Consider the following 12,478-nt stretch of genomic DNA (forward strand, 5'->3'; position numbering starts at 1 on the left):
CTTCTGCTCCGCCCTCCAAAATGTCTCCACCAATCTAGGAAAGGCCCTCTGGGTGTACCTTACTTCTTCCAAACCAGATGTGAGAGTTCAAGTTTCCGGGCTGCTCTTCTAGGAAGCAGATCTGCCATCATCTCCAGCTGTGTGGAAATCTGTCACTTTAGTGAGTACCACCTTATCTGTCTCCTATGTAAGGTTTTCTGGGCTGCAGTGTATAACTTTTGAGCAAAGATAACAAGCAAACAAAACCAACAAATAAAAAATGCTCTCACTGAAGTCCTGGGCAACAATGTTTTTCTACTAGAATTTCTCAGTTGTTGTATAATACTGCCTGGTAAGTGGCCAGGAGTATGTACACAAAAGGCTGTAAACATAGCAGCTGAGCTTTCTCGTTAAAAGCTTTTCACTGGTATTTAATTTTGTAAAAACTATGTGCGTGTGTCAACTTGTTAAAATGTTTTGTAAAAAAATGAGTCTTAAGTAGTAGCTGTGTTTTCCCACTGTACTGTCTACTTGGCTCCCGATCCTGCTCAGTGGCAGGAATCCATCTTCTGCATTCAAAAAGTAAACCAACTACCCCTAGGAAACTTAAGGAAATATTTAGAGGCAAACCTAAGGAAATAACCTGAGGGCAGCCACTATTCTCCATTAGGTGGTCAAGCATGGCTCGAAAAATCCTGTATAGACGTTTAAGACAGTCTTATTAGGTTAGGGAGACCAGTAAGGGTTTCGTCTTAACTTTGAGGCAGTGTGGGTTCTGGCCGGCAGAAGTCCCACCGAGACGAAATGAATTACTCGAGACTCTGTGGAAAAAGTCAAGAGAGCGAGAGGAAGTCAGGAGCCAACTCCACGAGCCTCTCAAATGCTCCCACATTTATTGTGTACAATCAAAGGAAAAATCACTTAACAGTTGTGTGATGGAATGCAGGAATTTAGGGAAAGACAGGGTGGGATCAAGATCATAGAAATCACAATGTGTACAAAGGCTTTGTTTATCTTTAGGGAAGTCTGGACAGAGGAGGAAAAAGATACATTCTTATAGATAACTTAAAGCAGACCACCAGACCAGCCAGTTCCTTGTTTTGGGGATAAAAGCCTATCTAACAGCAGGCACGCCCAGTGTTTATAGCCGAGGGCCTGGGTCGTTGCAACGAGCGGAGTGCTATCTAAAACCTCAACTATGCAAGCGAGGCATTGTCTCTGCTTTTTACGGCAAGGAGACCAGAGTGAGACCAGAGTGAGTGCGGATGCACAGGCGCCTGTTTGCAAGGCAGTTACTAAGCACATTTGTTCTTCTTTAAGGAGACAAGCGGCTGGGGTCTGTTACAATTTGTTAACCCAATCATGGGCTCCCACAAGGCACTGTATCCCAAGCCATTTTTATTATGTCCCAAGTCACTGTTACTACATAGATTACTTGATGGGGAAGGTATTTATGGAGATGTAGGGAGGCTAAAATCCCCTTGGCACTGCTGTTTACATGGGTATATGGATGTAGAGGTTTCTTTTCAGATGAGACTTTTTTTTTAAACTAAAGTATGGTCGATTACAATGTGTCAATTTCTGGTGTACAGCACAATGTCCTAGTCATGCATATACATACATATATTCATTTTCACATTCTTTTTCATCAAAGGTTATTACAGGATATTGAATATAGTTCCCTGTGCTATACAGAAGAAACTTGGGGGGGGTGTAATCTATTTTTATATATAGTGGCTAACATGTGCAAATCTCGAACACCCAGATTTATCCCTTCTCACTTCCTTTCCCAGGTAACCATTAGATTGTTTACTATGTCTGCAAGTCTGTTTCTGTTTTGTAGACGAGTTCATAGTGTCTTTTTTTTTTCCATTTTCCTTTTTAGATTTCCACATGAGTGATATCATGTGGTATTTTTCTTTCTCTTTCTGGCTTACCTCACTTAGAATGACGATCTCTAGGTCCGTCCATGTTGCAGCAAATGGCATTATTTTATTCTTTTTTCTGCTAAGCAGTATTGCGAGATGAGACTTTAAATACTTTCAAAAGCCCTTTTGACCAGCAGTGGAACTACCTTTATTAGCAGTTTTCTGGTGCTCAGTATGTGAAGGAAAAACCGGGCTAGTCTAACAAGATTAACTCACAAATCTAAGTATTGGAATACTGATCTGAGTTCCGCTAGACTAACTTGTAAATCTAAGTTAATTAGTGTTGGTTTGCTTTTCATGTTTTTTACTAGCCAGCTGGGTTTTCAAAGATACATATCTGGCTTTGGAATGTTGGTCTGCTGCCTCCCCGCCTCCACTTTTGTGATGATAATGCTGCTAAAGCTGTTCCATGCCTATTGGCCGAATACCCCAAGCTTGTATTTACCCTGTGAAACCTCATGCGCACGTCTTGGAGGGGCTCAGAGCTTCGGAGCAGAAGCCCCTCTGAGCCCGCTGGCGTAATACATCTGAGTACTCCAACCCTCCAAGTGGTGCTTGTTTCTTGACTGGCCTGTCGTTTCCATAACAAGTATAATAGTCTGGACTCTCAGCTCTTTCACCTACAAAGAAATTTAGAGACCTAGAAAATAAATATTATGAAATGCTAAAAATCACTAAAAAGGCAGGAAAAGTACCTTGTTGGGGGAAAGGCAATCTTAATGGTTTTGATGAGGAGGATGTTGCTATTTTCAGAATAGTCAAGCTCATTTGAAGCTCCAAATGACTGGTCAATTTTTTTTTTCAAAGTATGTTTGAAGGATTCTGAACGCAGTGGAGAAAATAGTTTGAAATTTTCATCCCAATTGCAAAATGATGGAAACAGGTCAAATGATGATTGATGGGGGACTGACTGATGATATTATGGTGCAGTTGTTCACTGGAATGTCATACAGCTGTTTAAAAAACAAAACCAAAAAGCACACTGAGGAAGATCTCTGTGACCTAATAGGGAAAGCCATCCAAAATTTTATTTAAAAAAAATTTTAATGGACAAGATATTGTATATTCTAGGCTACATGGTGTATAAAAGTAGAAAAGGAGGAAAAAAAGAATCTATAGTCATTTGCTTGTATACATATGAAGAAACCCTGAACAGATACATAGAAATAATAATAGTGGTTCCCCAAGGGAATGAGGGTGGGATGAAACTGGGCAGCTATGAGACTGGGGCTGGGAGGCGGATTTTTTACTGTGTACCTTTTATGATTTTTGAACCATTTGAAGATATTATCCCCCAAAATTAAAAACAAGGTTACAACTCTAAAAACTTAGTGTTGACTACTTAACTTCTTTCTTCCCGTTGAAGAAAACTTGTTGTTATTTCTGTAAGGAGAGAGATGCCAAATGTGCAGTCTGTAACTTTCCAGCAAATAGCAGAGAAGGGTGAGTCCTTATATTAAATCCCCGCTGCCAAACAGAATGATGTTTGAGGACTCAGGGGCTTACTCCTGTTCTAAAGAGCAGCCTCTTCTAGAGCCTAAGAGAAGTGCCAAGGGATCTCTGGTTAACACGTTTCCTCCCCAACTCAGGTAAGAGAACAGTGCTGAGTAATACTTTACTAAACCTGAACCCTTAGAAAAATCTTCTTCTTCCTGTTCTGAGCTATTATCAAGATAGATTAGCACTATCCACAAGAATTTTCTGCAATGATAGAAATGTTTTGTATCTGCACTCACCTGTATGTGGTAGCCACTAGCCACATGTGGCTATTAAGCACTTGAAATGTAGCTAGTGTAGGTGAAGAACTGATTTTTCAATAGTATTTAAATAGCCACATATGGACAGTGCCAAGTAGTCACACAATTCTGGTTAAAGCAAGAGAGGCACTTCTTATGCCTACTATAATTCTGGGTTCTTGGGGGGAAAAAAAAACTGTGTGCAAAAGTTCTACCTTCTGAAAAATGTTATTTATTCATTCAACAAACATATATTAAGCACTGACTATGGGCCAAATGCTATTATAATTCCCATGAACATAACAATGCCACTACCCTCATAGACCTTACTTTCTAATGCAAAGATTAGCAAACTAGCAATTTGCAAGCACTATCCCATTTAATCTTTGAGACAACTACTCTCTACATTGGTAAAAAGTGAAACTAGAGCCTGAGAATGGATATTTCTAACAAGCTTCCAGCTGATGGCCGATGCTGTTTGTTCATAGGTCATAACCTCTGTGTCAGTGACTCTCAGCCCTGGTTACACATTAGAATCATCTGAGGAAAGTTTTAAAAAGATGATATCCAGGCCCCACCCCCTAGAGATTCTGATTCAATTAGTCCAAGACCCAGGCATCAATACATTTATAAAGCTTTCCTCATGATTCAAATATACAACCAGGCTTGAGAATCACTTCTCTGTTGAAATTCTACTGAACTGTAGTAAAGAGAACATTCAAAGACCAACGATCTAGTTCTAACTCTGATGTGACACTTTGAAGCAAGTTGCTTCCCCTCTCTGGGGCTCTGTTTTCCTTGCAGGTGAAAAATGAGGAGGCTCAAACCAGATGAGCTCAGAGGGTTCAAGCTCACTGCTTTGTCAGGCCCTCACACAGAGAAGTGGGACCCTCAGAAGTTCCCAGGTCTCCCGATGGCACTGGGGGCAGCAACATGATTCCCAAATGCCAAGTCCACTTAGGGTAAAACTTACGGCTGGCGTCCCTTGTTTGGCAGTTTATCAATACAGAAATGTTTCCACGTAGCGACTCTGCCTTATGTACCATACAGCTAGAATTGCAGTTTAAAATGATTTAAATGATTTTATGATTGTGAGAGCAGTATTTCATTATAGGAAATTTGGAAGATTACAGAAAGTATCAAGAGGAAAACCCTTGAACTGTGTTTTTATAACAGCCTTCTTTATGAGACGAGTAAGTGACATTGTGATCAAATGATTTCCCACGGACACCGGGATGGCTGGGTGGCCCAGAGAGGCCTCCCCAGCAAAAGTTCTAAAGGCTAAAACCCTATTATTAATCCTTGGTAAATGCAGCTCCAAGCCTGGACTCAAGCGTGGGCTCCTATTTGGAGCATGGGAACTGTAGGCTATAAACTAGAGGATTTTTCAACAGTGCTTTCTTACAGAACTGGTAGTGAGTGACCTCGGTTTCTTCATCGATGGATTACCCACTGTGAAAAATTCTCCTGAATATTTCTGCACTGCTTGTGAAATCTGCAGGCAAAAGATATTGGATAAAAAGCTTAGCCCTTTGCTTTCACTGAGAGTAACTGTACATGGGAGGGAATAGCAGAGTAGGAGTCAGATGAAGAATGGGCTGGGACCAAACAGTTCTGGGTTCAAACCCAACCAATGCCTGTTACAGACTGAATGTTTGTATCTCCGCCCCCTACCCACTGCCCTGACCAGTTCTTATGTTGAAGCCTTAACCCCGCAATGTGATAGTATTTGGGGATGGGGCCTTTGGAAGGTAATTAGGTTTAGATGAGGTCATGAAGGGTGGGGGCCCTGATGGGATTAGTATCTTTTATGAAGAGGAAGAGAGACCAGAACTCTGTGTCTCCACCATGTAAGGACACCAAGAGGAGGCAAGCATCTACAAGCCAGGAACAGGGCCCTCACCAGATAACTGAATCAGCCAGCAGCTTCATCTAGGACTTCCCAGCCCCTAGAACTGTAAGAAATCAATGTCTGTTGTTTAAACCACACAATCAATGGTATTTTTGTTATAGCAGCCAGAGCTGACTGAGACAACCTCTTACTCCTCCTTTTCTCTATGCAGAGAAGGTAATTGTATCCACTTCACAGGGTTACTCTGAAGCTTTAATGATAAACTGTATGTAAGTAGAACACTGAGCACAGTATTTGGAACATAGTTATGGCTCAGAAAAGTAGTACTATTATGAATAATAATGATAATAATAATAATAGTTTTTAAAAACTTAGCTATTTTGAGATATGGCTGACTTCAAGACAGAAACAAATGCATGTCCTTTTGCTTCTCTTTTAGATGGATCGGTCTCTGTGGAAATCCTGAGTGTTAAAACATCCAACAAGGCTGAAGCTAGCTCTTGTCACCATGCAGACATTACTTCGTGCCAAGTATTTTCAGCGCCGGACAATTCCTGGTTCTGTGAGAGCACTGCATAAAGATTATAGACCAGGGATCCCTCAGAATTTCTCCAACTATGAATCCATGAAACAGGACTTCAAATTGGAGGTTCCAGAGTATTTCAACTTTGCTAAAGATGTCCTTGACCAATGGACCAATATGGAAAAGGTATGGAGCAAGGGCCAGTCAAACTGCAGTTTCTCAGTTGAGAGTGATTTTTCCCTCAGGGGACACTGGGGAATGTCTGGAGACAATTTTGTTGCCATAGTTAGGGGAGGGTATGTCCTAACGATGGAGGCCAGGGGTGTCGCTAAATATCTTGTAATGCACAGGACACCTGGCTCAACATGTTCCATGGTTGAGAAAGCCTGGGTTACAAAAACATAGGATTATAGGTGAACTTTTTTAAGAACAAAAAGGAGTATAGTGAAGAGGGAATCCAAGAGCCAGAAATGGTAGGAAATGAGGCACAGAAAGAGCACTGAGAGAAATCTACAGGGATGAAAGAATTCTAAGTCTATAGAAAGAAAAATAATCAGGCTAAATGAGAAATGACATGTGCCAGAAGAAATGACATGTCTCTCAACGTCTAGAAATGAGGACCCTAGAGTTATTTCCAAATACTCCAAGTATGTCCTAACTAACAATGACCTGTGAATTTTCTTCAGAGAAAATATTCCATGAAGTCAGTCGAAATAGAATTGAGCTGCATAACCACCCTGAATCTATGATTGGTTTATCTTTCCTCAGGCTGGAAAGAGACCTTCTAATCCAGCCTTCTGGTGGATAAATGGAAATGGAGAAGAAGTGAGATGGAGTTTTGAGGACCTGGGATCTTTGTCTAGGAAATTTGCAAATATCCTTACAGAAGCCTGTGCCCTGCAAAGGGGAGATCGAGTAATTGTGATTCTTCCCGGGATCCCAGAGTGGTGGCTTGCAAATATAGCCTGTATGCGAACAGGTTAGTAGTATTTGCAGTCTGATCATATTTAAATTAGGCTGGATGAAAGATTTTTCAGAACATCTAAGTAATCATGAGACATGATTTTATTTGGGCAAATTATTTGAGGAACTGTCACAACATGGTATGATTCTCAGGATCTTAAACACGTGTTGGAAACATGCCATATCTTTTGACCCAGACTATGAATTGGGTTTCTCATGATGGAATAGATTTAAGTGAATGCCAAGCAACAATGAAACACCTTTATATCTACTTCTTTTCTCCTCCTATAGGACCCATGGTCATCTGAAACCCAACCAGTCACAAACTCAAAAAACCCATCCTAGTTCTTGTTTCACACCTTTATTCCTCTCGTGGTTAATTACCATTGGTCTGATGCCCTAAGCCGGGCATCTGCAACTCCTCCTCCCTAATCAGTTCCTACATCTTGTAAATTTGACCTCCCCCACCCCCCAGCATGCTGCCTCTTCTCTAATTCCATTGCCATTGCTTTACTTCAGTTCCTTACCATCTCCTGAGATGATTTTCAAAATGCTATATTTTAGCATTATCCCTCTTCATGACTCAAGCAAGAGGTGTTTACTGGGCACTTGCTATGTTTTAGGAGCTTTGGGGTTTAGGGTCCAGTGGGAGAGAGAGTCAGGAGTTAAGTAAACACATAGTGGGGTGAATGTGACCAGTACTATAAAAAGGAAATAGCACAGGAGCCATCAGAATGTATCAGAGGAATAGCTCCATAGTCTGAGAGAAGGTCAGGGGGATATTTGAGCTGAAACCTAAGGGATGCGTTGGTCAGTGGGAGAAGTTGCTGATGATGGGAGCATTCTAGGTAAATGGAAAAGCTTCCGCAAAGGTCCTGAGGCAAGAAATAACTTGTAGATTTGAGGAAATGAAAACAATCCAGTGTGAACGTGGGTACTAACTAGGGTCCACCTCATCCCAGGGACTATCATATGTGAAATCTCGTGTCAGATGCTTCTCCCCTAGGCACGCTTGGGTGAGTGCTGCCAGGATTCGCTTAGTAGTCTCCTTTTTCTACATTCTGTGGCTGCAGTGCCCCCTTCTGAGATCGATTCTGTATTAATATATCAGAGTATGGTTTAATCTTGCTGCTCTTTGAATCCTTATGTTTTCTTGACACTAACTATCAATATCTCTGTTCTGATCTACTTTATGTTGCGCATACAGTTTAGCTCTTGGAAGGCAATCTATTCCTCTTATTTCTCAGTTCTCAGAAATATACTGCCCTGTAGCCCCCAGTGCCAACAACAAACTCGTATCACATTTTAATTTTCAAACTCTTTTGTATTATAGGCCAAATCCCTTTGCAACAGAAATCTCAGTATATAATTATTTTTAAAAATATTAATTTCCAATGAGTTGTTCCTTTACTTTAAGTAATATTTACCACAAAAAGTTAGTATAACACCCAATCTCAGTCCACAGGTTTTGAAGAAGTTTCTATAATGCATGTGATCCCTCTGGAATTATAATAAATATTCACCCATTTGCTCATTTTATCTTCACAAAAGGATTATGGTTAGGAAGGGGAAGTCTCATTTTATGAACAGGGAGGGAAAAGCTTTCATGGATGGGGGAAAAGGAACATTAAGTCATTTGCCTAAAAGCATTCAGAAAGTCAGTGGTAGGGCCTAGTGCCCGCTCTAGCATTTTCTAGAATTTTCATAAAATTTCAAAATATGAATAGTTCTTAAAAATCATCTAGGTGGGGGAAGTCAGCATCATGGTAGTGCGAGCTCTTTCCTTCATCTCTTCTCTTCCGTCCACAACTAGTAGAATATCCATAACTCAGCAAAGATTCCTCTGCCCAACACACCAGGACTCCAGAGAGATCCACACATCAGTACATCTGAAGGTGGGTGGATTGGAACATAGGAATTGGAGCCAAAGGAACAGGAGAGAGGGTGCCTGTGACCCTGGCCCTTCAGCCACAGTGGATGAGAGTACAGCTCCAGGGAACCCAGGGGAGGTGGCGCACACAACTTCAGCTTCCCAGCTGCAGCCAAAGGGAACTAGGCAGCTGCAGCAGCAGGGCCTGGGACTCCAGCCCCATCAGCCACAGTGGCACCTAAGACTCCCAACACCCGCAAACCTAACAACCCTGATGGGACAGAGGTGCTCACCATCCCGGTGCCCTCAGTGGTGACAGAAGCAGCAGCAAGATACTGAGGGCCTCAAAGGCACAAGCAGCAACAGTGAGGGCTCCCCTAAGACCCCTGGCAGAGGAGGTGAAGGGTGGAAAATGCTGATTCTCAAGTACAGTCAGAGGCAGCTCGGGTTAGAGAAATCAAAGACCTGTGCTATAGTGCCACCTACTGAAAAACGGAAGAAAGTCCTCTAATTTCCCACCTGTTGAATTGTTAGGATCAAACTAAACAAATCTTACTTAGTAAGAAAGATACTCACTCCTTCAAATGTGTGGGTAGAGGAACAACTCATCAAGTGCTGTGAAAAAGCACAGTGACTCGGTATCACGAAAAGAAAGTGACAGTTCTTCAGAAACCAGACTTAAACTCGTGGAAGATTGCAAGCTGATAGAGAATTCAAAATAGCTGTTAACAAGCTAGCTATTAAAAAAAAATAAGAGTCATTTCAATTATCTCAATAATAAAATTAATGAACAGAAGGAGTATTTTACTAAAAGGCTGAACCTATAAAAAAGAAACAAATAGAAATTCTGGAGCCAAAGCACTCAATAAAGGATATAAAGAATGCAATAGAAAGCATTGGGAATAGAGCAGACCAAATGGAAGAGAGAATAAAGAAGCTCAGATACAGAAATCTAGAGATGATTGGGATAGGAGAGAAAAGAGAACTAAGGAGGATTTTAAATGAAGAAATTATAAGAGAACTATCTTGGGGGAGGGTATAGCTCAAGTGGTAGAGCACATGCTTAGCATACACAAGGTCCTTGGTTCAACCACCAGTACTTCCATTAAAAAACAAACTAATCGTAAATAAATAAATAGACCTAATGACCTCCCCCACCAAAAAAAGATAAAATAAAAAATAAATTTAAAAAAACAGAGAGAGAACTATCTGACTCCATTAGGAAAGACAACATAAAGATAATGGGTATCCCAAAAAGAGAAGAGATGGGGAAAGGAGAAGAGACTTTATTTAAAGAAATAATAGCTAGAACGTCCCAAATCTGGGGAAAGAACTGGATGTACAAGTCCAGGAAGCTAACAGAACACCTAATTACCTCAAAGCAAAAAGACTTTATTCAAGACACGTTATATAAAGCTGTCAAAAGTCGATGATAAAGAATTTTAAAGGCAGCCAGGGGAAAAAAGACAGTCACCTACAAAGGAAGCCCCATTAGGTTATCAGCAGATGTCTCAGCAGAAATTCTGCAGGCAGGAGAGAGTAAAATGATATACTCAAAATATTTAAAGATAAAAACTGTCGGCCAAAAATATTGTATCCATCAAAGTTATCCTTCAGATACAAAGGAGAAATAAAGGCTTTCCGGAAAACTAAAGCTCAAGGGGTTCATCACCACTACATCTGCTTTATAAGAAATGTTGAGGGCTTCTTGAAGATGGCCAGGTGTGAGGACATGAAGTCCATCTCTCCCCCACGAACACATCAAAAATACATCTATAAGTGGAACAATTTTCACTAAAAATTAATTGGAAACTGGCAGAAGGACTCCTGTACAACCAAGGCTGTAAGAAAGATACACACATAAACAGGTAGGACAGGAGGAAAAGTGATCGCATGAGGACCTGTGCCTGCCCCTGGGAGGGGACTCAGAGGAAAAGGGAGGTCACCCAAGTGGACACCTGCCCTGGGGAATGAACAGGTCAGGGCGCAGACCAGGCATCCTAGTCCTGGAGTCCTACTCAGAGGAGACAAGCTCCACTGGCTGCTTGGAGATGGCTGGGACAGGTAGAAAGGCTGGAGAAGCCTGGACTCCAGGGGTGCTGGCTTGCCCCCCAGGCAGGGTGGAGAGAGGTCTGCCCTAGCAGCTTCTAGGTTTCCCGAGACCACCTCGCTGTGCGTCCCAGCCCAAGGCAGCCGAATGCTCCAGCCCCATGCACTCCGTGCCACAGCATGGCCCTAGATCTAGGGCAACCATGACCAGGGACAAGATATGATGGTGGGCTGTGTCTGCGTGGAGCTGCAGGTGCCCACACAAGCAGAACACCGGACCTCTGTAGGCTCACAGGCCCCACTTGCTTCACCACTCTCGTCCTTTGGGGCAAAGGTCCCGGTGTAGGAAGAAGAAAAACACACACTTATAGGGAACAGAGCCAACATGAGATGGCCAACAGGCGTATGAAAAGATGCTCACTATCACTAATTATTAGAGAAATACAAAACAAAACCACAGTGAGCTATCACCTCACACCTATCAGAATGGCTGTCATCAAAAAGTCTACAAATAACAAATGTTAGAGAGGATGTGGATAAAAGAGAATCCTTGTACACTATTGGTGGAAATGTAGACTGGTGCAGCCACAGTATAGAAGTTCCTCAAAAATTAAAAATAGAACTACCATATGAGTCTGAAATTCCACTCCTGGGTATATATCTGGAAAAAAATAAAAACACTAATTCAAAAAGAGACATGCCCTCTGATGTTCACAGCAACACTATTTACAATATCCAAGACATGGAAGCAATCCAAGTACCTGTCAACAAACAGTTGGATAAAGATGTGGGGTGTGTGTGTGTGTATGAATATTAATCAGCCATAAGAAAGAATAAAATTCTGCCACCGCAGCAACTTAGATGGACCTAGAGAATATTATGCTTAGTGAAATAAGTCAGACAGAGAAAGACAAATAGTGGGAAGCACAGAAAAGATAAATGCCTCAATCCTTTCCTTTGGAAAGAAACCATAAAACATTCGTGTATGTTTGAAGAGGCACTGAACTGACTTGGTTAAATGTATAGCTCTGAAGTCAGGCTGCAGGGTTCAGTCTGTGCACTGCCATTTGCTACTTCAGTGATCTTGGGCATGTTATTTATAGTGTGGACTAAGAAAGCCACCTGCCATGTCAGTAAACAAAGGATGTTGCAGCCACTGAGCCATCAGCCACTACAGCTGCCCCCAGCAGTGAGCCCTGAGGAAACTCAAGATAGGAAAGAATAGATAGTTATGGTGCTTTTCAAAGGAATAATTTCAGTGAACCCAGATGTTTGCATCTTCCCCTACATAGAAAAACACTAAATTCATTAACTTGAGATATCTGGTTTTCTGTAATTAATAGTAATTGATGTTCCGACTACCTCCTTTTTGTTGCAAAACCCTCTACGTATCGTGGCTCCTTCCTTACCCCTTCGGAATAGTCCCTCGGAGCTATCTGGGAGGCTGCCTCCTGGGCTTGAGTCCTCAGAAAGTCCACCAAATTAATCATAATTCTCAACTTTTAGCTTGTACATTTTTTTTACTCAACAATAGCTTTTATGTTTTGGATTTTTTGGTGGGGATTCAATGAGTTAAAA

The 12,478-nt window shown here is 41.6% G+C and overlaps 1 protein-coding gene across 3 annotated transcripts in view; it reads left to right on the forward strand.

Annotated features, from left to right (window-relative positions):
• The window catches only part of ACSM3 (acyl-CoA synthetase medium chain family member 3), a 29,383-nt gene continuing 16,905 nt past the window's right edge, over window positions 1–12,478 (forward strand). For 2 of the 3 annotated variants that reach the window (XM_006212113.3, XM_072942710.1), the window contains exons 1-3: window positions 1–160; window positions 5,935–6,204; window positions 6,787–6,997. In XM_006212113.3, the coding sequence (XP_006212175.2) occupies window positions 6,004–6,204; window positions 6,787–6,997 (412 nt within the window). In that variant the 5' untranslated portion in view covers window positions 1–160; window positions 5,935–6,003. Of the gene's footprint in view, window positions 161–4,757; window positions 4,837–5,934; window positions 6,205–6,786; window positions 6,998–12,478 lie in introns of all 3 variants that reach the window. The other variant, XM_072942709.1, reaches the window with a different exon arrangement.

The sequence above is a fragment of the Vicugna pacos genome, chromosome 18 (assembly GCF_048564905.1).
Source record: "Vicugna pacos chromosome 18, VicPac4, whole genome shotgun sequence".
Taxonomy (NCBI): Eukaryota; Metazoa; Chordata; class Mammalia; order Artiodactyla; family Camelidae; genus Vicugna; species Vicugna pacos.